The sequence below is a fragment of the Pomacea canaliculata genome, linkage group LG11, assembly GCF_003073045.1.
Source record: "Pomacea canaliculata isolate SZHN2017 linkage group LG11, ASM307304v1, whole genome shotgun sequence".
Classification (NCBI taxonomy): domain Eukaryota; kingdom Metazoa; phylum Mollusca; class Gastropoda; order Architaenioglossa; family Ampullariidae; genus Pomacea; species Pomacea canaliculata.
This window is the reverse complement of record NC_037600.1, coordinates 1,259,858-1,284,352: the sequence shown is the minus strand read 5'-3', so window position 1 is coordinate 1,284,352 and position 24,495 is coordinate 1,259,858. Positions and strand designations below refer to the sequence as shown.

At 40.6% G+C, this 24,495-nt stretch overlaps 4 protein-coding genes across 5 annotated transcripts; 2 read left to right on the top strand and 2 right to left on the bottom strand.

Annotated features, from left to right (window-relative positions):
- Positions 1-1,770: 1,770 nt before the first annotated feature.
- LOC112575937 lies at positions 1,771-2,498 on the top strand. The gene is made up of 2 exons (XM_025258084.1): positions 1,771-2,031; positions 2,260-2,498. The coding sequence occupies exons 1-2, from the start codon at positions 1,778-1,780 to the stop codon at positions 2,468-2,470; spliced, it is 465 nt and encodes a 154-aa protein (XP_025113869.1). The 5' UTR covers positions 1,771-1,777; the 3' UTR covers positions 2,471-2,498.
- Positions 2,499-5,467: 2,969 nt separating this feature from the next.
- On the bottom strand, positions 5,468-11,160 carry LOC112575499 (HRAS-like suppressor 3). Of its 2 annotated transcripts, none has more exons than XM_025257407.1 (4): positions 10,942-11,160; positions 9,839-9,954; positions 7,062-7,248; positions 5,468-5,745 (listed from the first exon to the last, which is right to left on the bottom strand). In XM_025257407.1, the coding sequence occupies exons 2-4, from the start codon at positions 9,939-9,941 to the stop codon at positions 5,541-5,543; spliced, it is 495 nt and encodes a 164-aa protein (XP_025113192.1). In that variant the 5' UTR covers positions 9,942-9,954; positions 10,942-11,160; the 3' UTR covers positions 5,468-5,540. The 2 variants fall into 2 exon arrangements, with proteins under 2 accessions (XP_025113192.1, XP_025113191.1); XM_025257406.1 differs by having other exon boundaries at positions 10,874-11,153.
- A 526-nt stretch (positions 11,161-11,686) lies between these two features.
- On the top strand, positions 11,687-18,224 carry LOC112575500 (HRAS-like suppressor 3). Its single transcript, XM_025257408.1, has 5 exons — positions 11,687-11,705; positions 13,378-13,467; positions 13,870-14,178; positions 15,119-15,284; positions 17,155-18,224. The coding sequence occupies exons 3-5, from the start codon at positions 13,896-13,898 to the stop codon at positions 17,387-17,389; spliced, it is 684 nt and encodes a 227-aa protein (XP_025113193.1). The 5' UTR covers positions 11,687-11,705; positions 13,378-13,467; positions 13,870-13,895; the 3' UTR covers positions 17,390-18,224.
- Positions 18,225-19,910: 1,686 nt separating this feature from the next.
- LOC112575634 (transmembrane protein 26-like) lies at positions 19,911-23,492 on the bottom strand. The gene is made up of 5 exons (XM_025257610.1): positions 22,858-23,492; positions 22,476-22,657; positions 22,028-22,055; positions 21,687-21,731; positions 19,911-21,393 (listed from the first exon to the last, which is right to left on the bottom strand). The coding sequence occupies exons 1-5, from the start codon at positions 22,996-22,998 to the stop codon at positions 21,100-21,102; spliced, it is 690 nt and encodes a 229-aa protein (XP_025113395.1). The 5' UTR covers positions 22,999-23,492; the 3' UTR covers positions 19,911-21,099.
- Positions 23,493-24,495: the final 1,003 nt, after the last annotated feature.

Genomic DNA, 24,495 nt, shown 5'->3' with positions numbered 1-24,495 from the left:
GAAGAGAGAGATAGATGGAAAGGCTGGGTGAAGAAAAACTACAGTAGATGACTGAGTGAGTACGTTTGTTCTCTGAGACGATCTCAGGTGACACTTGCATAAACAGACCATGCGACAAGACACTGGCAACATGTCTGTCACCAAGTAACTCTCAACAAAAAGGTGAGCGAGGGACACTTACTGAGCCCTTACTGCACGTGTACACGTGTTGTCAGCAATGATCTGTGACTATTAGTTATTTTTCAATTATGACAGTTGCTGATTGTTAAATCTGATCTCGTGACTCGCTATTATATCTCCATGGTGTCATTCCACTACAGCGGGCCGCGGACAAAATGTCGTGCACGTGTGGAGCCAGTCAAGGGAGGCAACCTGTGGAGGTTTATCTGCACTTTGTCAAAGACATGCAAGCTGCTCTTTCCTCTCCTCGCTGGGTCCGGTCAGCTTTTGTCTTTGTTCAGATATGACGTCACTTCCGTTGTAGTCTTATTCAGGATGTCTCTATTCGTTCTTGATATTTCTTACTGCCAGTTGTATGTGTTTTAAATAAACGTGCAGATCAGCTTACAACAACCTTTCTTTATCAGTGGGTAACGTCCTACCTCGCGCGATTCGCATCATACACTGGTGGTTCTTTCTCACAAAGAGCAGGATACTTCGCACATATTTAATATGTTTTATTTGTGTGAGTCAACCAGGAAAGCGATAGCTGCTGTTGTTACCGGTAAAACTTGACCTTCGTCTTGCTCTTCTCTTTCTCTCTTCCTTCCCTTTACACGACCGAACACACAAACAAATAAGGAGACATGGACGTGCGGAGACATACACACAAACTGACGCAACAACGGCCAACTTGCACAATCATATCCCAAGACACTAGAGAAAGGCAAAAAAAATGATTATCTTTTGAAATAAAGTAATTAAAATAAACTAAAGATAAAAAAATTAAGTTAACCGATGATGATTAAAATATAAAATACATAATATGAAGATAAAGTTTTTTCGAATCTTTCTGTCTTCAGCAAGTCAAGAGCCCTATTCAAAGACATCCAACACAAGTCAGGAGCGATGTTCAAGTTGGCCCCAACCGCCTCCGTACCGGACACGAAAGACTGTCATCATCCGCGGCTCTCGTCTGGCAGATCGAGACGGCAGTCAGTGCTCATCAACCAGAGACCGGAGTCAAGGTTTGTAGAGTTTTATGAATACCCTGGCATTCAGGAATTGTAAAGGGAAAATCGAAATCAAATCACAATAATCTCTAAGTACAACTACAAACATACCATAAACAGATAAGTTGACATTTGTCTTGTTTTATTTTATAACACAGTGAGAAAAGTTTATATGTGGATAAAATTTGAATATGGAAAGTCTTGAAAAAAGTCTACTTATCCACAAAAGCCGAATACTTTTGCTGTTTTTACCGCATACGTTTGTCTAGTGTCAAAAGTTTACCCAAAACTCAATAAACTGACCATATATTCAATTTTCCTGATTTACATAAGTTTTCTCTATTTATGAATTAATTGTATTTGGAATTGCTTATAATGTCTTTTACGTTTCTGATATACATAATCAACTTAGTTCACTGGGAGTGCCAGGCAGAATAAATATTGATGAGAGCAATTAAGTATTTATTAGTTCCAAAAATTTTGTTAACTCTTGAAATAATGACATTTACTACATTTTAAGTATTTAATCTATTATATACTGCTGACTAAAAAGTGTTTAATAAAACATGTTTTAATCACATAATTTTCCAAAGCTGCTGAAGGGTATGGAGTGGCTGCGATGTGGTCACCACGTCCACGTTGTGAGCACTTGTACTCAGAGTCGTGCAGCTTGTAGGATGCTGTACTACCTTCTTCTTCGAGCTGTAAGCACTCAGCAGTTAGCAGGTGTATCACCCAATAAGCTTCATTTCCTTCAGCATGACTTTTTTGTACCTGAAGGCAGCAAGAAGGCCCTCGACGACTTTGTAAAGGCTGCAACCAAAGGGTCATTGTATGTCCTCGCAGATGAAGCGCAGTGGTAAGTTAAACTCCATAAGGGGGCAATATTGTTAGTCATTTGATTGGTCATCCCTTGATTAATGCCATCGACACTTCTTTCAAGGGACCACGTCGCTTGACGAGTCCTGACTGTAACGCTAGACAATTCGTTCCTTTACACTATTACAGTGTGTACTCGAAAAAACTATAAAAATGTACTGTTTTGTATTAAATATCCAACTTTTGAAAACACTCACATCTGTGCTAGGATCGTCGATATCAACATATTCTGTGATGAAGTGCTGAGACAAGTTCCTCTTCTTCATCTGTGGGCGGCAAGCTATTTCTTTAAAAACACTCCGGCTGGCTGGCAAGTGGAATGTTTAACCAGACCTCTCCGCTCTCCACCGGCCGTCGTCAGGGAAGTGGAGCAGGACGCATCATTTGTTAGAGATGGCGCTGTCCAAAGCGTACACTGATCGTGGGGTGGCCGACCACACAGACGGCCCGCCAGTCACCATTTCTCCACGGACCCAGTGTCACAATCGTCTGTCACTAAACTGTGTCACGTGCGGTCGCGAGGTGGCCAACTTCCTAAACAAGCTTCGTCATTGTTTCCCGGGTATTGTTTACGAGTCTGAGAGAAGCGGGTATTCCAATCCGGGTACTGACGAATAACGATATTGAAGACGTGGCCACAGCCCGCAGTGATGTGGTGTGGGTGGCTGATGGAGAGAGTGTTCGAGGCCTTGAGAGAAAGGTCATCGTCTGTATTAACATGGGTATCCAGACCCCTATGGGAACCGAGAGTAAATTTGACTCTAGCCCTGTCCGACTTCACCTCATGTCTCGCTGCACATCACAACTTGTCATCATCACCGACCACTAGCTGTCTCAAACTCGTTTTAAGTAGTATAAACCTCTAAGTGTTAATCAGTTTTAATGTTGCAATTATTGACTGACATTCATCTAAGAAGAAAACTATCTTTACAGTTCCGATGACATGATATCGTGTCAGATAGTAGGATATATATTGACTCAGAGGTAAATCTAATAATAATTTGTAGATTGTATATTACTTTAAAAGCTGTTTAATGTATGAACAATGCAATTCCGTTATAATTTGTTAGATGATGATGTCTCGACAGGTTTGTAAGAGAGAGACAGGTATAAATACATCACACCTGCTCCTGCTGCTGATAGTGATGATGTTGAGGGCGTGGTCACTAGTCTTTCGACGTCATTACACACCTATGACGTCATCACAATCTATGACGTCAGTCGTGTCGTCTCTCATGTATTGATGTAATCAATCACTCACGGATTACCGCCCCTCTACATCAAAAGAAAACAAAAATTATTTTTCTAAAAGGTCACACCATGCACAGGTGTGAAATGCTCCTTAAGGTTGTCTTTGTTGTAGGTTAATAGGTAAACATAAACACTGCTGGTCAAGTGGTTAATCGCGATGAAGCATCGTGACTAGAATGAGCTAAAATGTCCTGCTAATTGCTTGCTGCACATTACCCGAGGATGGGTATATGAAGAACTCGCTTCTCCCCCCATAATGGCGCTGTCATGTTAGAAGAATGTCATGATACCCGTCGTAGAAAAGGGCAACATACATATATTAATATGTAGTGACCTGAATGCCAGAACAGACAGCGAATAACTAATAACAGGCGGAGGCAGCTGACAGGATATGGTCCCACCTGGAGAGGAACGTCCAGAACATGGTCCAGTGGCGGGATGTGGTTACGGCCCTGTGCTCCACTGGGGGCGACTAGAAACACACTCTAAACACTAGATTACACTCTTGATTATACAACTCCTTTTAATGACTGCCATACTGATACTGCCTGAGTAAGAAAGTCTAAAAACTCGATAGTGAATAATTTTGGTAAATATTCGCTTAATATTTATAATACTGCTCAGTGAGATTTCTAATCGTTTCCTGACAATTATCCTATATTACATTATAATGTCAGCGGAACTAGTAGATTTACACAATCAAAAAATTTGAATTAAAATCCTGCGGATGAGTATGTATGCCTGCCCTTGTGAGCGAAGACACATTTCTGTCCTGGGTCTCCTCGACAGACAATAAAGTCTGTTTTGATTTTGATTTTGATTTTTTGGCATGTACAATTCACCCTAAACTGAAAAAAAAAATATTGGAACGAAAAGCTGTTACACATTGTAAATGATCTCAGAGGGAAATCGCTTAATTAGGTCCAATGCCATACTACAAAAGTGTATACTTCAACAAATCTCAGTTTCTATAAAGGCCTAGTCCGAGCCAGTGATGAACTAATCCAGCAATGTACTTTTAATTAGAATTTTTAATTAGGCTCGAAAATCTACACATAGCCCATGTTTTAAGAGAAGGTAAATCAATATTAGGGTGTGTACAGGAATAGGGTAAGTGCTCAGTGTTGCTGAGTGTAGACAGGGAGTTCAGGATGCATTGTAAGTCTCTCACTATTTTATATCTTTATTATCAACTAGAGATTGAATTTCTCTTAAGGTAACTAAATGGTTCAAAGTACAATGTTCCTGTTACTTTTTTAAGGCAGCATAAGGTTTTTCTCCAGAAATACAACAGGCTAACAAAACCAATCAAACAGCTTACACACAAAAGTAAACAAACTTCAATTACCAGTAAATCTAGGTAAAACTAATGTTCTTTTATCCAGAATGCGTGGTCACTTATCAGTAAAAGAAACAAAAAAAGTTTTATGGAACGAGAAAGTACCTGTGACAAACTCATACGAATATCTCGTAATTGTTTACTTTACAAGATTAAGTCCCACAAAATCATTGGCAGAAGTATGTAAGAAGAGAAATTAAAAGCAATACAACTTTTAAAATCATTATATCACTAAGGTTCAGGTAAACAATTATTTGTATTAGAAACTTTTTGACTCGCAGATAGTGACTGTATTGACATATGCTTCTGAAATATGGGGTCCAGGGGAAGAATTAAGAAGTATTACCAGAAGGCGGTGTCCATCTCCTGTCCCTCGCTGCCTTACCTTGCCCAGTGCTCTAAGGAGTCAGGTACCCACACCTGCCAGCTGGGTCAACTGCGATAGTCGGGTACCCGCTTCCAATTAAGATATGCTTGAACACTTGTATCGTACGTTTTTTGAGTGTGTGATATTACTACTGTGGGAAATTCACATGACTTCAGATACATGAAGTTCACCGTAAGGCCCCAGTTTCTAAGGATGTTTAGGAGTATATACATAGTATAAAGCAAAGGAAAAATGTTGCCTTTTCTTCCTCTGGGAATGCATTGCTAAAGAAATACGCATACACAGATTTCTGTGAGCATTAAGGTGACTTATAAGAGGAAAAGAAACAAGAGCAAGTACAAAGGGTTTTCCTTCCTATTCTGAAAAATACATGTTTGATATGAGAATCGTCTGTCGTAAGGACACTCATGATACATGCATCACATATGTTCTTTGAGAAAGACTTTCAAAACATTTATTTTACAAACTGAAAAAGGACAGGTTAAGGAATCAGAAACAGCCAAAATAAACTTTAATATTTCACATAATATGTATAAAGCAATATAATAGCAACAATGGGAACAAGAAAAACAAGACAGTCCCTGACTTGCTGACTGAGGGCCTCTCCATAGCGACACCAGGTGGCGAAGTGCTCGCAGTTGTCATAAAAGAGATTGTAGCTTTCCTCATTTTGTTTTGAAAATGCATTTCGCATGATCGTATCAGTTGGCAATGGTCTGAACAAACAAATGTCACAATGTCATCAATATGATATATAGCAAGGCATGATGCCATCAAAAGAAATCGGAACAGAAATAAAGCTCTACCTGTATTCTTGAAACTTGCGAAACTACCACGAGAAGTAAAATAAACAATCACGGAAAAAACAAATAAAAATTGTGTCAGTGCGAGTTTTCAAATAATTTAATTTGAGATTTGGAAACAGACTTTGAATTTCTCCACATTCAAAAATATTGTTATGAAATAAGTGATTTTGACAATGGCGGAGAGTAGGTTGGTCTGGCACGCCTACACTAATGTTTCAACTCATTAACCCCACTTATTGACTTGTAACTGTGAAAGAACGGAGAGAGATTTGACAATAACAACAAAATTTGACTGATTCTTTTTCTGTGAAACATTTGACCCCTCAGTAGTAAAAGCTTCACAAGAACGACGAGAATACAGAGCCCTAATGAATAATAAATATTGCAAAAAGGATAAAACCTCTTGAACATCTTGGGTGTTATTTACCTACAGTGCAATGGAAAGTTATGAGCGCGGTGTGTTTATTCTCTTGTAAATTTTTTAATGCAAAAACACAATATTCAACAAGTACATGTGCAGACCTCTCAATCAAAGATAGTTTTCAAGAGTAGACGGGAAAGTAGGGGCAGAAGACGAGCAGAAAGAGAGTGTGAAGGGAAGATAAAATTAGTGAGGACATCCCAACTTCCACTATTTTTGTGCTTATTATAATAGTTAATTTTATTGTTTTCACATTTATTCAGACCGGTCTAAGGTTTCTCCTAACACACCCAGATATCGTTCTATAGTGTGTCTATTTTTCACAATCTTCAAAAAGACATGTATAGAAGGTATATTGTTTGACCCTTTGCAGACATAAATATGTTTTGCTAACAAGATGATTAGGTCTAACAGTACAAATATTATCTTGTACACAAAATAAAATCAGTTTTTTCAGAAAAGTAAAAATTTCTTAGTGCTGTACATTTACTAATCAAAACTGAATGTAAATCTCTCCAGAAAGTGCTAACATATTGACATTATTATTAGAGGATATATTAGAGGACTTATTTGACTTTTGTTACTTGGAAATGGAAACTACAAACTAGCGTATAACATCAACAGCATTTATGAGGAAACTGACAGAAAATTTTCAGCGGGAAGGACCCAAATAGTTCAAAGTGTTTTGCTTGAAATGGCAAAGCTGGGTAACCACAGGGAAGATGACAAAAAACACAAAAATGTCGATACATTACTCATGTAAAGTATAATAAATCCTCTTGTCTATAACTTTAATAAAACTTACTGTTTTGTGCTGTCTAAATAATTATTGCATCGAGCGGAACCATTGCGATCAATGCGATGAATTGGAGCTATATGGACAGATGTCTTCTTCAGTATCACACCACAGCAGGAGAAAGGGCTCAGGAAACGAAAACTGTCCCATCTGCTTTCTCTTTCGTTCATTGACTTGTGAATCACACGTCCGTCACCTGATGATAAAAATAACATACAGCTATGACTTTGAAAATGTTTAATGTTGTATCAAAAATATTTGTCAAAAATCTTTTGCAACATTAAAACTGACACCCGTTTGGTAACGGATTTCCATACCTATGGAAGTACACTATCTATCTATCTATTCCTCTTCGTGCATCAGGTTGCACACAAGGCCTCACTCAGAGTCCTCCACCGATGTCGATCTGCTGAAACCCGCTCTAGGTGACTCCATGTCTCTAGGTGACCCCATGTCCATCCCTTTCCCTTCATCTCCCTTTCCACTGTTCTTCTCCAAGTTTCCTGTGGGCGGCCTCGTTTTCTTCGGCCGTCTGGAGTCCATCGTAGGGCAACTGTGGGAAAGGTCTGCTGTCTGCTGGCGGAGCACATGTCCAATCCATCGCCAACGCCTTCGTTGAACCTGCGTGGTGATGGACTCGGTTTCAGTTCTTCGGTGGAGTTCTTCGTTGGTGATGGTGTTTGGCCAGAAGATGTTGAGTATGAGGCATCTGTTTTGGAAGACTTCAAGCTTGTTACTGATGGTTTTGGTCATCTTCCATGATTCTGATCCGTAAAGGAGGGTGTTGATCACAGTTGACTGGAAGATTCTCAGCTTGATCTTCTGACTGATGTTTGTTGCCTTCCATGTGCTCCTGAGTGAGGCGAAGGCGTGGTTGGCTTTCGCCAGTCGGGCTCGAATCTCCACCTCCGCATCCCCGGTGTTTGTCATTTTGGACCCAAACTGTCAACTTGCTCAATCTCTTCTCCATTTAGTTTGATGCTGTCTTCGACTCTGGCGTTCACTCTCATACTTTTCGTTTTCTTGTGCTGACCTTCAAGCCAAGGTTTCCAGCTGTTTCTGAGAAGGCCTTTGTTTTTTCCTGCATGTCTTGGTGGCGATGTGACAGCAGGGCAATGTCATCAGCAAAGTCCAAGTCTTCCAGCGCTGTTGTTGCTGTCATAGTCATAGTCCACCTGATCCCTCTCCTCTCACTGTCGGTGGAAGTCTTCATGATCCAGTCCATGGCCAGGATGAAGAGGAACGGCGACAGAATGCAGCCCTGCTTCACCCCAGTACTGAGTTGAAGGGGTCTGTGAGCTCCGTGTCACACACAACCTGGGATTTGAAATCGCTGTACAGCATTGCAATGACCTGAACAAGTTTTGCAGGGACTCCGTAATGCCTCAGGATCTTCCATAAAGACTCGCGGTGGATGCTGTCAAAAGCCTTCTCCAGGTCGATGAAATTGATGTACAGCGGTGTGTTCCACTCGTTGCTCTGCTCCAGAATTTGTCGCAGAATGAAGATGTGTTCGGAGCACGATCGCCCAGGACGAAATCCTGCTTGCTGTGGTCGGAGGTCTTTCTCAAGAGTTGCCTGTCAGTCTTGACAGAACAATCTTGCTGAAGACCTTGCTGGTGAGGGAAAGAAGTGTTATACCCCTCCAGTATGCTGCAGTCTCCAAGATCTCCTTTCTTGGGTAACTTGAAGATGAGCCCTGTCTTCCACGCATCAGGGAGCTGTCCTGATTCCCAAACTTGCCTGAAGAGTTCAGTCAGCTTTGGAGCTATGACATTCACATGGAAGTACACCAGGAATAGTCTAATTAAAGGGAAAAGACGAATAATCTCTAATAAAGGAATTGGAATTCTCTAGAGGAGACAACGGGGTGTGGCTGGTCTGAAGAGGCAGGCCGACCTAAAAAGCCATCTGAAGGTGAGATACAAGCTTGCCATGAGAAAGGTAAAAGTAGGAATTTCTCCTCACTTTCAGGCGCTTTCTTACCGACAAGAAGAGGAAAAGCACCTTAACTACAGCTCAAGACATTGTGTGTCTCAATACATCTCTGGGAGAAACTCATTCAAACAAGTAAAGTGTAGCCTGGTAAGATTAGGTGAGGCATACTGTAACCACACGTATTCATGTCATTGTTTTCATACTTGACAAATTCCCTGTCTTGTAACTGCTATTATTTCACGTCTAATTAGTCAGCAAATATGTCAGTAGGAAAAATTCAGATCGCATGAATTGTTTGCAGGAATACGCTGACAAATACTTTGTGTATGGAAACTATATAAATAAGTGAGATGAAAAGTTTCAGTGCACCCCGAAGATTAACAACTTCGTAGTGTGAATAGAATGTCAGAAGAGGGATTTTTTTTTATCTCTCTCTCTCTATATATATATATGAATATGTAAAATAATGCATGTAGTGGTGATGGCAAGCTTTGAGAATGTGCTGCCTAACATTGAGACAGTTTCCGTTAATGTCTTGATCATATTAGCTAATGGTAGTACCCTGCATTTTCATGTGTTATTTTGTGCTTTTTGTACAAACCTTTTTTGGAAGGAGCTGACCGAGAGGAGAATATATATTTAAGACTATTTTCTTTCACTGTATATGCTGATTTCAAACTAGACCTTCCTAGCTACTGTTACTTTTTTGTCAGTTGGCAGTTACACGAACTAGTCATTGGGTTTTGTAATCAGCTTTTCTTGCTGAGGTAAAGAAGACAAGTAGAGTGTGACTCCGGTGGGACGATGCAAGTCTACACGACAGTTGCAAGACATAAAAGTATACTGACCTATATAGACGCCCCAGTGAGAATAGAATGTGCGCCGGAACTCCACCATGTCTCCTTTTGTCATCGGTCCTCTCCCATTCCTGTGTCGTCTGTGTGTCGCCATGTTGTCCGTGATCCTGATGAATTAATATTGCAGATATTACTGGTGACATGTGCGAGAGGTGAAACTGTTTATTGATATTAGTCATGACAGTTGCTCTACGTGCTGGGAAATGTTTGGGTGGGTTGTAGCAAAGCTGTACGTGTGTACCTGACACTTGCATTATTCATCTCCCTTCGCTAATATGCAATCTGTACAATTTCTAAAATGATCTTCACTTATTCATTTGACATTCATTGGCCGGTTTGAACATTGCATTTGTGGTCAGCCTGAACAAAGTGCTTGTCTAGCAAAGAGTCAGGGTTACCTAAACAATTAAGGACTACTGAAGGCCCATTGTGGAAGAAAAAAAATTTCGAATGTCATGACCTCCTCAAACGATTGTTATTGTGATTTTAAAGCATCATAAGATAGTACCCCACAGTCCATGGTTTCAATGGAGAGTGGCATACTTCAGTAATGTCGGCATCTACTCATTGCACTATTAGTCCCATGTCAAACCAATTAAATTATTTTGATTTATTATTTGATTTTTTATGTAATACTTTAACAAAATCAGCCACAAAAGACATCTTTTTCATCAAAGACGACAGATTAGTACATCAGTAGACACTACATTAGTAAGAGATGTTAATAGATAATCGGTCTTGGTCCAACAATGGTAACATGATGTTGGTCTTATCAACCTTCTAGAACATTCCTTTATTGTACGTTAATGTTCAAACTCACTTTATTTAATTGCTATGTATATCTATATATAGAGAGACTGAGTGAAAAACCAGAAAAGAAATTCATGGACTGTTTATACTCAGAGATTTTCCACACAAAAGGGCTCAGGCATCAGTGACATAGTTCCCGATATGTAACTGCTACATTGTCGGGGGCATGTGTGAACGTTTAAGAATATTTAAATAACCACAAATATATTTACCTACCTCTTTTAGTCTGCGTTTTACTTGAAAAAGCAAAGGTTCGCCTCCTGATAAATAAAGCACAAACTTACTGGGAGGGCGATACTGTCGATACCTTTCATCTATTTTGTGAACGCTCAGGAACTCAGGGTTACTGGTCCTGTTCGCATTGCACACGTCACGAGTAGGTGTGGTTCTAAAGCCTCTAGTATATATATATCATTACGAACACTGAACTAGCTTACTGCGCATGCGCGCTGACCTTACCTGGTCGCGTCAGCTGAGGTGTGTTGATTAACGCACCGCACACTGGTCACAGGCTGCAGGTCCTGACATCTACCTTTCCAGGTAAGGAATTGATCTGTTCTACACGCTAACGTGTACATTGTCTTCCATCTCTACCTCGTCCTTTCTTTCTCTCTCTATCGCTCTCATTCTCTCTCTATGATCTTTCTCTCAGCCTTAAATGGAGAACAAAGCTTCTTCTACCGTGATAGTTTTTGTTGTCCTGGGTGTTTGTCATAAATAGGTTAACATGGCAGTCGACTGTAACATTAGGATGTTTTCCTTGTCATCGACTGACTTTCGTGTTGTCGTCTTAGTAGTTTTAAATATTATGCATTGTTGTGGTACATTCACTTAATTACACACCAATTAGCCCCGTGCGATTTCTAGAAATTTCTCAAGCGCAATGCTGCAACATTTCTTTTCTTATTATTTATTGAGTGCTGCTCGTGTTTGCTCAGTAAAGCAATAATATTGCCAGGTGTAACTAGAGCTCGGTCTTCACGTCTGGTGACGTGTGTCTATGTCAAGTCAAACTGTCCGTCCGTGTGACTAGACACAGGCTTTGCAGGTAAGTGTCGATTGTATACTTGTCGATTTTGAATGTCATACCTGATGGCACACCTCACCTTTACAAACAGCAGTCGTGCTGCGTGAAACACCTGTTCACGAAGCCTGGTTGTGTGTGGTTTTTGTAAATGAAAGGTCTTGCTATGACATGAACACACTGTTGTTCATGATGAAGTTCTCTCTCCCATTCCCTTTTAAAAAAGTGAAGGGAATCTTTACAAACAATTTACAAGGAAAGCTAAGAGATTTATTCATAAGCATTCTGTGCATAGGAGACAGTCCACTAAACAGTTGCTCTGTCAGAGTAAAGCTAACAAGACTAAAGAAATACACAAACTCCGAAAATGTGTGAAGAAGACACAAATAATGTAAATATATACATACAAAAATATGATCAATCACCACACACACACGTCCAGCCAGGACAAGGTAGTATAACAAGCAAATTTGTAATGAACGTATTTCCCACGGTAGAGTACCAAGCTGCTATGGATCAGTAACTCCCTTCATGGTCTGGGTAAGATGCGCCCATTGTAGGGATTGAAAATGAAAATCTGTGACACATCTCAATGTATATGTCACAAAGAATTCAAATTAAAGTCGTCTAGAGAAATTCTTGAGCATGCATATCTCAAAAACAATTGTTTACCATACCACAGTGCTGTGTAGATGTTTCATACAGTTGCCGTCTAGACTTTCCTCTGATATTTCACGTGTGTAGAAAAAGGCAAAGAAACAGAAGTTAAAAAGGATAAAAAACATAAGTTTTGAATATACAATTCTGCAATCAGAGTGACTTACTGAAATCCTTCTCCTCTTCTCCTGCTTTTTCTTCTTGTCATCCTTTATCCCCTAGCTAATTACCAGTTAGCGGGGTCTGCTAATTAAGCTAAAATACTAGCTGGTTACTAGTTAAGGGAGCCTACTAGTTAAGCTGAACCGACACTATCAGTAGACAGCAGAGACAAGACTAAAGACATCAGATTAGAAAGGGTTAGCCACTCAGGACTGTGCTGAGTAGTGTTTAGCCCCATGGAGTGGCCAGTCAGTCTAGTCCTTCACGGTTGCCCGCTGCTGCTTTCTCTGGGCGTCTCAGTCCTGGCCTCCTTCCACGGCAGCCTTAAGAACGGATTGAGACAATCTTGTGGCCGGCAACATGCTTGTGAAGCTTTTCAGTTCTCTATTTGCTGACTGCAGGTCATGTCTACAAAGCACAGGCTGCACAGGGGACTCCTACCAACTCTAACGGACTACAGAAGCTGGAATAGTAATTGTAATTTTGTTGGCAAGATATTTTTCCCTTTTAAATTTTCCTCTCACAGTTCACAGCCTTTTCTACCATTTTTGAAGTCGTAGAAGTGTGGTAGATATCCCTCCGTTGCTGTAAATGTTTTCATATCTATCAGAATGCCTCTGTTACTATGTTCATCTGTTTTCAGGCATATTCTTAACCCAGCAGATTGAAGGCAATGGTTTTTAAAGAGATTTCCTTAAGCATGATATTGCTTACATTGTTAATTAGGTTTATCGTTCTGTACTGCTGCACTGTTGCTGTTTCCTTCATTAGAAAATGTACGACAAGCGATTGTGGCACTCACTGGGCCACTCTTTACTTTCTCAAACTCTTTGACACAAAGTGGTGATGACTTTCCCTGTTTTCATCCTTGCTTCAGCAGTTGAGCTGCTGGGACACTGTAAACCCCTGGTGACATCCCTCCCTTTCATAGGGCTTAGGGTGATCTTGGCATCTTCCTGTCAGATAGGTAGGTCTGCAGGTTTGCTGGTTGTTGACATATTTATCTGAAGAATGTCAGGGCGAAATTTAAAGAAAAATTCCACAAAAAACCTCAATGAAGTAAATTACCAAAGCCGTTATTAAAAGTGCACAAGAATAACAAGAGTATAGGTGCACTACTATTAACAGTTTATATATAAATAATGCTAGGGACGATGATAATCAACGTTTAATGTGTTTTAAAGTTATAAACAAGTAAGAGAAGGCTGGCACAAAGCAACAATATGGTCGAAATAATATCTCCTATTTAAAACGTTTATGTATACTGTTTGTTATTAAATTATAGTATTTGTTGTAGGCTTAGTAATCATACGTTTTTGCTTATAGCTTATGGCTTACTATTTGCTGTGTGTAAGCCATTGATTCACAGTCTCATTTAAGGTGCTGCCAGAAGAGATGTTTCGCAGGAAAGCAAAGGCTTCCAAGTACAAGCCAGGTACCAAGACAAAGAGAAGAGCACCGTCGTCCAGACGCAAGCATTTCAACAACCAGGCAAAAAAACACAAAGTTCATCGAGAGAAACAGTTAATTCATCAAGCAGAAAGTCATAAGAGTGTTTTGCACAAAGAGCCCGAAAATATAACAGAGAGGCTGAACAGACTAGAGGTAGAGAGGCTCAAGGGAGGAGACTTGGTTGAGTTCACGAATGGAGTCTCGCTGGACTTTGGCGTCTACTTGGGTAATTAAAATCTGTACTTGTTTATATTTGAAATTGTGCATTGCCTTTGCCCTGCTTTGATTTTATAATTTCCTTATTCATTGTATTATTTATCATTTTTCTTCACTGATTATTTATTGTTTTGAAGACATGTTTAGACAGCGTTGAACAGTGTCTTTTACAAGTTATATACTCCCGTTCGTTATTTATCTTTGTCTTTTCAGTATTAATGTAATGCACATCTTACCCATCTTTGCTTAATACAAATAAGAAATGTATACAGTGTTGTATGAAACTTTCCTTTTTTGTCATCAGTATGTTGGCCTGGTCAGGACACCTGCCATTACCTACACTACTGAAACCTCCCTCGATCTTTTCTCTCGCTATATCTTCCCCTCTGTTTTGTATTTTGTTGTTATCCTCTGCAATATTCTGTATAACAGGTCGCTCAACCCTTGCCTATTTTATTTCTCTATTCTTTTAAGTACTCTATGTGTTAAGCTTGTCTTTTGTTTATTCCACTACATCGTCTTATGAAGTCTTGACCTGGATGTGTACTTACTTCACTTCAATTTGTACATTCTACTGAGACCATGAAGTTTTCGTGGTGGCGTACACATATTTAAGGTATCTTCTTCTATATTTGCCTGTTCATGGTTTGTTTCGGAGGGTTCCTCATCCTTCTTCATCAGCCTGTTTTAAGAGGAAAGTGCAACTAACTTTATGCTCAATTCGTTCCCCTTGACCTGAACTGGTCAAGCCATTCCAGTCGTTAACACAGGGTGTGGGGAAGGTCGGTTATTTGGTTTGAAAGATGAAGTAGCTGACTTTGTTGGCAACAGATGCAGTTGTTGAAAATAACAATGTTTACCGAGGTAAGAAGAACTCAATGCTTTTTTATACATGTTACACAGTCGCTTAAAGACAAACGTTCAGAAGACTGCTGCAATTTGTTTTTCAGGTGATGACACAGTGGCACATTTGACAAGAATCAGTAAAAAGTTTTCTTCTAAGTCTTCAGCTTGTTCCAGTAATCAGCACTCCAGCGAAGTCCACATGGAAGACGTTTTCGTTCTTGCCGGCAACAACAAGGTTGTACGCAATAATCTCTTGGATGAAGAACTGATGTGAGTGTCTTGGAGACAATTACGATGTGTTTCATAGATTGTAGATAATTGTAAAGGTGTTTTCAATATTCAGTTGTTTTTAAATAATGTCGTCTTCTTGTCAGCTGACTAGTGTTAACATTTACTAAACTTGGCTGATTCAATACTCATATTCATAACCCACAGCAAAAATTCTATATCATTGACAAGATACGTACAGAAAAAAATAAGTATTTCACTTCTGTCATGCAGTGCAGCTATTTACTATTAAATGTCTCTTTCTGGTGTTCTGTGTGACCCGACTATTTATTTTCTTCTCTCTTGTACTTTCCCACTATTTAAATAAAGATTATTTATTTGGCTTTGATGGGAGAGAGAGAAACAGAAAGAAATAGTGTGTGAGTGGGAGAGAGAATTCATTACTCATTTAGACATCTTCCGATGTTTTCGTGTCAACCGGGTATATTGGTCCCGGGGAGGCAGGTGAGTGTCACTATGTAGCTTTGCCATCCACTTTAGCATAGTCGTTGCAGGGGAAACTTATGTACAACACCCGCACGTCCATATTTCAAATGTCACAATGCTTTTACTCCTGCTTAAACTACTAATCAATCTCATACATCAAATTATCTCTGGAAGTAGTTAATGTTGTCCTCATACTTCAAGTCTTCTGCTCCTCAGCCTCTTGTACATTGCGAGTCCACGTTTGTGATAAGATGGACAGCGGATTGTCAGCCGACATTTGCGGCATTCCGAAACATTTTTTTCAAAATTCTGTACTGTCTCGACTGAGTTCTTCTTGGTCCATCTGCCACGTCTGAATGTGACGATTACTTCTCATGCGACTCAGAGGGAGAGCTCTGTCCCATTCGACAAACTCATGTTTCCGACTGATTGCTCACCGAACTAAACTGTTTTATATCACAGGCTGGTGCACGCTGGGATGAACAATGCAATGTACAGCACGACTTTGTTGCGACCCACCTGCCGACTCGGGTTCCGTAAAGTGCGGACGAACACACACATTTTTTTCTCCCTTTAGAACGATAATTTCTTTTGCCGTTCTTGTCGTTGAACTTCCACCTCTTACAGGTAGGCCAAGTTCTGGTCGGGTAGTTCTTAGAGTTTTAGGACGACAACAAGCAGTTAGGACGATCCTTTGTCGCTGACTGGTAATTTCAGTCAAGGTTCGCTGACTTCAGCGTTTAGCTTTCTCCTTCGTTTCTGTTCTCCTGGCTCAAATGTCGGTCACAAAAAATCCCTTCGCGCTCAAAGAAAGCACAAGTTTGCACATATATCTTTCCCAGAGATGTCGCGTGTAGTTTTTGTTCCCTTCTGTAACTTCTAACACACACACACACCGATACTATCCATACCTGTGCTGGACCACCAGCTTTTCACGCTTGACTCGCTCTTGCCACTAAAGGCGTCTAAGGCTTTAACTACACACGCCCTACTCAAAGTTACCCCACGAGGTTGACTGTAGAAATAATTGCTTCTTTCAGATATCAGTCAAGTGATCAATTTTCTGTTTCTGGAAATATAGTGAATTACTAACAGTAAAAACAAAGTGCAACGAAGCAATGTTGGCATTTTGTAAAATTACATTTTCACTAGATTTTATTTGAGTGATTTTATTTATGCTTTTTAAATAGTTTTCTTTGAGTTGCTAGAAAAAAACTGTTGTAAAAAGTACTAGAGTTGCTGTTACCTAGAATTCGAATTCGTCGTACGTGTGTTGAGATAGCTTACTTTCTGCACATTTTTTTCTACGTGTTTTTTGACTGTAGATTTTGTTCGCTGGATGACTGCTTTGCTTATGAAGTTATGATTTGGATATAAGCGAAACATGTATATTTTAGATATATAGAGTGATGTTGACTTTCCTCAGACCACTTCCTCGCAGTGAGATCATGATGAGAGTGGCGGACTGTCTGTGTCGGGTGGATATCCCCAACTTCCAGAACTCCACAGAGTTTGTTACCTGGTGCCGCTATGGGGAGCCACCAGCCGCTAGAAATGGTCCATCTACGTTGCAATATTTTAATCCTTTTTACTTGCTTCCTTTGCATCGTCTTACTTTTACAAATCTTTGTGACTGGGTCTTTCGTAACAAACAAAAGTGAGGTTTGTTTACCTGCCAAGCTTGTAGGACCTATATCTCTGTTCATTGAATTCTTTTGTTGGAGTGAGTTTCAATTGTCGCTATTACTCAAAAGCAAATTCAGCATCACAAAAGTGAAATGTAGCATTTGTAATAAAGTGTTTGATCTGTTTCAAGAGATAAACTAAGAAATGTGATTCATAAAAATGTATTCTAAACAAGCTACTCACAACGATTAATAGCACTCAAAACGTACTTAAAGCACAGTTTCGGTAATCCATTTTATTATTCAGAAACTATAGAACATTAATTCAATTTGTTTCTTTTTGGTTTATCAAGCACTACAGGTTAGGAAGAGTTAACTACTGTCAAATGTAAAACTGAGAAAAGTCATTGTGGTTGTCAATATTTTTTTCTGCTACCTTGGCACTATCACAATATTTTTAGAACGTATTTTCTACGTTTAATTAAGTTTGTTTAGACCATTAACAGTCCACTGGTCAAGTTGCCATCGTTCCTGTTAATGACCTGAAAGAATGTTGAAGTCGGGGCCATAAATGTTGACCAGTGAGACATGACAGGCGGACCTGAACTGGACTGCTGTGTTCAAGACTTTAGTACATGCCAGCTTCCCTGAATCGGTTCCACATCAAAGGGTTACCAGGGACAGGGATATGTGTTTGTGTAGATTAGGTTGTTGAGACTGGAACTTACCAGAGAACGGTGGATTTATATACATGTGTATTCATGTGCATTCTTGTGTGGATAAGATATGTATATGCAGATGGTCAGTTGTAAGTATAGACTGTGCATGGTACATGCAGACTGTGAATTATATTCGGTTGTTGGAAAACTTATGTTTTTCTGGTCTTCTATTTTTCACAAGCTTGAGATCCGTAGCAGCCTCCTTAGGAACTTTTTCTCGAATGCTTGGACTATCCTTTCCGTTGCGGTGAGCAGAGTTCACGGGTCGCATCCGTGGAGTGAGATGGTGGATGTCCAGACATTGTTGACAGTCGGTCTCCCCTGAGAAGGACCCACCAATTCTGTCGGAGTCAGTGAGTGCCGCTCACGCTCTGTCTCAGGTCAGGAAACACACAGACGGTTATGTCTGCGAGGAGCCTGGTCATTACAGCATTCAGCGAGAGGGTAGAATACCTGGCATTGTAAACATCACCTGTAACGTGTCATGTCATGTCACTTCACTACAAGGTGTGCGCATGTGTACTTGCTAGAGGAACGTCTATACAGCACACATGTACATGTCTACACGGCGAAGGCCTGCTATGGCTTCTGGATGTCAAAGGGACGCAACCTGCTGACTATCGGAAGACAAAGGGAGACAAATCAAAGCGGAGTGTTTGACACTATGGTTAGTACAGTGGGTCAGCAGCAACAAAAGAAGCAAAAGAAGACGAGGCAGAAAAACAGAAAAGTGCCGTGCATATAGCGCAGAATCACACACACACTCAGCGCTTGATACACTAAGTAGTCATGTGAAGTTAGCTAAAGACTGATCAGAGGGAGCGATACCGGTAGGATAGATTAATCATAAAATATATGTGCGTACACACACACACACACACACACACACACACACACACACACACACACACACACACACACACACACACACACACACACACACACACACACACACACACACACACACACACACACACACACACAGATAGAAAATACTAGTAGCATAACGTGGACTGTTTTTTGGAACCTTTGTTTAGAGAAAAGAGACGTTTTTAATACACGTGTGAAAGACTGTCTAGTGTATAAGTGCCGGATATATGTACAAAGAATGTTTTGTTGCTTGGCTGACTAAATTTGTTGTTGTAAATAACATCCGTTGGCTCTGATATAATGCAAAATAAAGTCGGACAAACAGGCAGGACAAGTGTCATGAATCAGACTAATTCATTACACTGATTACAACAAGAACAGTATTAAGTTTGAAATTCAAGCAATCAAAGGAACAGAAAGCTAGATAGGCAACTCTCTGTTGTGATCAGAATAAGACCAATACGTGCCACGAAGTGTAAATATGCGAAAAAATGTCCTTTTCGTGAAAAAGAAGGAAGAGGTGTGACAGCCTACACAGCGAGGGAGGCTGACCCCACCTGCTTAATGACTAACCAGAGGTCCATTGTTTAGATAGAGGAACAGAAAAGGGGAGAGGACCAGTTAATGAACTGTTGCGGGCCTTTGCTTGACTTCCCGAGGACACAGGGTTGGGGGAGGGGAGGCTGCGTCTACCGAGAAAGGTGAGGTGTTCATATTTTTGTGCACCTCAAGTTTTTGTATTTTGAATTTTTGAAACAATAACAATAAGTTTATGTAGCGCCTTTTCTCACCTTTTAAGGTAGACTCAAAGCGATTTACCTGAAAGAAAAACATACAAACAAAATAACGGATGCTAGTCTTGTACACCAATCCGTGTAACAACCACCTGTAGTCCTGTTGGCCAGTGCTGAGCTACATGCACTGTGGCTGTATCTTTGTGACCTTTGGTAGACACAGGCAAGACTGTCAAACTGCATGATGACCATCTCTGATGGCGATGACTCATTGTTGTTGACAGGGACCTTCACCTTCACCTACCATGGTGGGGAGATGATGTCGTAAAGCTGACTTACTGATGGACAATCAGACAGTTGAGATTTGAAACAGGACCAAAACTTTGTTACTGATTTGTCTAACATGACAGTGACATAAGTGCATAGGTAGCCCAGTGGTGATTGGCGAGGGCGATGTAAAGGCAGATGTGAGACGGGACGATGACGTGCTGGAGATTAGTGCAGTGTCACGAGACAAGTCATAGTTATGATAATGTAAAGAAAAACAAAATTGACGGGAGGAGGGCGACACAGCCATGTCATCCCTGGTCTAGCTGGGAAGAATGAAGGACGCGACACCTGCTGGTGCTAGTCCTGTATCAATCAGGGTGTATCAATCATGGGAGAACGGTTACACCATGACACCCCCACATCCCCGCCACCCCACAAGACAGACAATAAAAATAATAATATTGAGTATTGGTATTGACTTTCCAGTCTCCCTCCAAGCCCCAATTACTGCAATTCAGAATCAACAAGACAAGACTGAAACACAACCAGTCAGGTAATGAATTTCTCTTAAATCTCAGAAGTTATTTCAACCAAATATTTTAGAAACCAAGTATACACTCTTTCTTTTTCCGTCCAAAAGTAATATAACTGTACACTAATAAGATAAAATTCTCTCCACTCTCTAGTTTTGATGTGTATGTGCAATTACCTTGTATATACCTGTATATACTATTTTATTCAGTACACATCAAGAAGTTTAGAGTCTCCATACCATTGTTTGTCAGTGAGAGCGGACTCTTGTCCCTCTAAACAAGAATAAAGTAGTTCTTTCAGTTTTTTAAAGATAGCTAGATTACATAAACAATGCAAGTGTCCGTACAAAAAAAGGAAAATATTTTGATAAAATTCGCCCTCTGTGAGCAAAACCATTTTATAGGGTGTATCTTTTATCCGAAGCATTTCGCTTACCTTTTATTTACTTTAAATTTTATTAATAGATAAACACACCACCGTTCCACATCGATAACAAGTTTTTAAGGGAGGTCCGTGTAGATTGATTATGTTTATCACAATATAATTGTTATTGTGTGCACTGGTGATGTCACGGGGTGTAGGTCGTTGTGTCCTACTGTCTGTAAACACCTGTTGGTCCTTACTCTTGCTTTATATTGTCGGTTTCTTCAACAGAGCTTTCCTCAGTCTGTCGCTCATCGCTGACAGAGGTCAAGGGGTTGTCGAACACCGCAAGCTCTACATCTGTACTGTCGATCCGCTCTGCGTCCTTATCTCCACTCACATTCTCTCTGGAGACATGACACAGAATGATGATTTGGTACAGAAGAAGGCAGATGACCACGATGTTTTTGGAGACGAAGAAGACAATACTGTGGGTGATGATCTTGTAGACAACAACAGCGTACATCCGCAACACTAGAAATGGACCGTCCTAGCGGGTACAAAACATATTGTTAACTCTGCAAACGGACTTCCTAGTGTGTATACAACATATTGTGAACCCTATACATGGGCCTTCCTAGTGTAATATTTTCGAAAATACAAGCATCACTTTTCTACAGAGAGGCTTCTACCTAATACTGCCATAAAACCTCATAAATATTCTTCACAGACCTCTAGTTAGTAGAGACATCTCTACAAGAACTTTAGAGGCTGTTCATAGCCCCATTATAATTTTGTAGAAGGTTCAGGCAGCTTTAGAGTGGGTCAAGGGTCGAAGGTTACCTGCATGAAGAGGGAGACGAGAGTAGCTGCCTGCTCCTGCTTGTGCTGGTCAGCGGAGGTATCGGGGGCTGCTGCATCCTACACCTTGTGCTCGCGGTGGATGGTGGACTGTGTAGAAGGTGAGAAAGAACTGCAACACATTCCACGACCACACGGCCAGCAGTGCGTACAGACAAATAAGCAGGATGTTAGCGCCATGTCCGTGCGAAATCTTCCCTTGAAATGAGATGACACTACACCCGGGGTGTGCGCTTACATCGACCTAACCTTCAGTCAAGGTGTTTGTAACCAGGTGCACATCATCCTGCTCCCTTACGTGCAATCTTGGAGAAGATACAAACCTGACAGAAAATCAAAGTATTAAGACGGCTTTGGAACGAAAAGCATTCATGATGAAAGCACCTGCTAAGGCGCAGACTCTTTGGAAGACTTTCCCTGCAATGGAAGAACCGACAGACACCAGTTGCCATGTGCATCGCATCGACTTTCTCGTGAACAAGAATGGAGGATGTGACTCAGCTACCCTCATCTCAAGCAGGTTGATCTCGTCTCAATCAGGCTGATCTCTATTCGTGCCTCTGTGACCATCCTTCAGGTTACGCTCCCAGTTTTGCGCACAGTGACCCATAAATATATGTTCATGAAAGGTCACTGAAAAACGGTTAACGGCCTGGCACTATGAATGTCACCTGCGCATTATACCTGGCAGATATTAAGGCTAAGGCACTTATCATGATTCCTGAACATCAGTCCCATCAAGTGGTTGAGTGCACGGGGTATGCTGGTGGCTACACTCGACTCACCATTATGTCCGAGGCCATGCCGAGAAAGGCGAAGAGAAGCTGGGAGAGCTCTTCTCTGTCCAGGTGACCGCGCGGCAAAATCCAGCGGCCAAGGGTCATCAGGTACAGCAGCATCTCCTCAGCCACCAGCCCCCAGGTGTCCGAGCTCAGCAGCAGTGGAATGTTCAGCTGTCGACATCAGTAATGGTCAGTTACAACTGCGTCCTATGAACATGTGTCCCTCAGTTACAGCTCGTTTATCTTCTCCTCAAAACTAGTTCCCCCTTAATATGTTGCATAATAACGGGGATTTATGTAGCACCTTTGCTCAGAGCGACTGACACACAGTAAGAGACAGAATGCGTGTGTGCGTGTGCATGCGTGCTTACTTGCGTGGACGAGAAAGAGGATGATGCGCAAAATTGATGACAGATGATAGAGGTAATGACAGGTGCTGACCCCAGGGATCGGGATGCCATCCAGAGAAGTGACGTCTGTAATGAACTGTCAGTCTCGTCAGGGAACATCATCTCAAGACTACCTGCTACTATACTGTCCTGCAGAACTCATTGAAGCCACAGATGAAGGTGATAATTCCACGTATTTCGAGCGTTAGACACACAAAGAAAAAACTGAAAACCTCTGACCAGTACTTTCCTTTATATGTTTCTGTCCAAATAACTCTATAACTGTGTAAAATAAATAAAGTCGCATGATTCTGCTTCTACTCTGGACAGAGTTTACTCAAGTCAAAAAACTTTTTTTATGATTGTACGTGAACATTTTCAGGTCTCTTGACAGCCTAAAATGTCTGTGACTGTGATATATATATATATATGTTGCATATATTATCGAATACGCAGTAATAAAAGACAAATAAACTCTATTCGGTTATTCATTCCTTCCTGCTGTCAACACTGGAGTCATGCTTCCTACATAACCGCTTTGTAAGATCGGACCAACTTCTTTAGGCATTTGTTTTCCATTGTCTTAATTATGTTTCTTCTCCATCATGAATCATACTCCACTCCTCGTGTCCATACAGTCGCTAAGTATTATCCATGTTTCTGCTGTTTTGGAACAAAGACATTGTCAGTGTAGGTCTCCATTCCATTGGCGTTCATGTATCCTTGTGCATTCACACAAAGGTATTTAAACAGTTCAGACCAATGGAATAAACCGATGTGTTGTCATCCACAGTTATCCACTTTCTTCAAGATTCGAAACAGCTAATCTTGTATCTATTCCCTTAAGTTTTCTCCATCGTGAGCATCACAAGACAACTCAAAATAATAACTGAATATTATAGTTAAAAGTGAATGCCAAGCATGTGTTTGTTGAATGCCTTGTAATTCTCTTCCCTTGACCACCATCATCATTGACCGAACCGAGAAAGTTACTTGAATTCAGTTTGTTTATGCACAGTTCTCGAAATGCTCTATGAAATATTCTTTAAAAGTCTTTCTTAAAGAGAAAAAATTATACAATGTAAGCAAAAATTGCAAGGCAGCAAAACATACCTGCAGTCCGCCAGGTAAGATAAAAACTGTCTCATCACACCGTGCAAAGTGCAGTACATGAGAGTGGTCCTTGAGGTATGACAGAAGATAAACTGCAAAGTGTTTGATATCTGTGAAAGATGCACTCACGGGGCAATGAGTAAATGAGTCAATAGGTGGGTGAGTGGGTGGATGAGTGAGTGAGCACAGACACATGCGTCCTACACATGTCCTCATATTTCTCGTTAATAGACGATTACTACTATACTATCTTTTTGTTTCACAGACCCCCAACCACCTGTCCCCCCGAGCTTACAAAATACATTACAAGCTACTGCACAAGACTGACAAAGTGGACACATCTGGCTTTGTAGTCGTATTGATAATATAGATGTTACCATTAGATTATCGTCACAAATTAAAATGAATAATTAAACATGGTTAGCTAATTGTTTGTACCATGTTTGCTGCCGTTAATTTTATCATTTGCTCATTGATAAAGATCCAAAATAGAAAAGCGAGATAAGA

Bases quoted from the DNA above. Each gene is read 5' to 3' on its own strand.
- LOC112575634 (XM_025257610.1), bottom strand. From the start codon at position 22,998: ATGATGTTCCCTGACGAGACTGACAGTTCATTACAGACGTCACTTCTC. The intron at 22,658-22,857 runs GTAAGCACGCAT...TGATGTCGACAG, and splicing joins CCTCTTTCTCGTCCACGCAA to CTGAACATTCCACTGCTGCT. The intron at 21,732-22,027 runs GTTTGTATCTTC...TCCGCTGACCAG, and splicing joins ATACTTTGATTTTCTGTCAG to CACAAGCAGGAGCAGGCAGC.
- LOC112575499 (XM_025257407.1), bottom strand. From the start codon at position 9,941: ATGGCGACACACAGACGACACAGGAATGGGAGAGGACCGATGACAAAA. The intron at 7,249-9,838 runs GTCAGTATACTT...TTTTATCATCAG, and splicing joins TCACTGGGGCGTCTATATAG to GTGACGGACGTGTGATTCAC. The intron at 5,746-7,061 runs GTAAGTTTTATT...TTGTTTGTTCAG, and splicing joins TATTTAGACAGCACAAAACA to ACCATTGCCAACTGATACGA.
- LOC112575937 (XM_025258084.1), top strand. From the start codon at position 1,778: ATGGAGTGGCTGCGATGTGGTCACCACGTCCACGTTGTGAGCACTTGT. The intron at 2,032-2,259 runs GTAAGTTAAACT...CATCTGTGCTAG, and splicing joins CTCGCAGATGAAGCGCAGTG to GATCGTCGATATCAACATAT.
- LOC112575500 (XM_025257408.1), top strand. From the start codon at position 13,896: ATGTTTCGCAGGAAAGCAAAGGCTTCCAAGTACAAGCCAGGTACCAAG. The intron at 14,179-15,118 runs GTAATTAAAATC...TTTGTTTTTCAG, and splicing joins GGACTTTGGCGTCTACTTGG to GTGATGACACAGTGGCACAT. The intron at 15,285-17,154 runs GTGAGTGTCTTG...GACTTTCCTCAG, and splicing joins CTCTTGGATGAAGAACTGAT to ACCACTTCCTCGCAGTGAGA.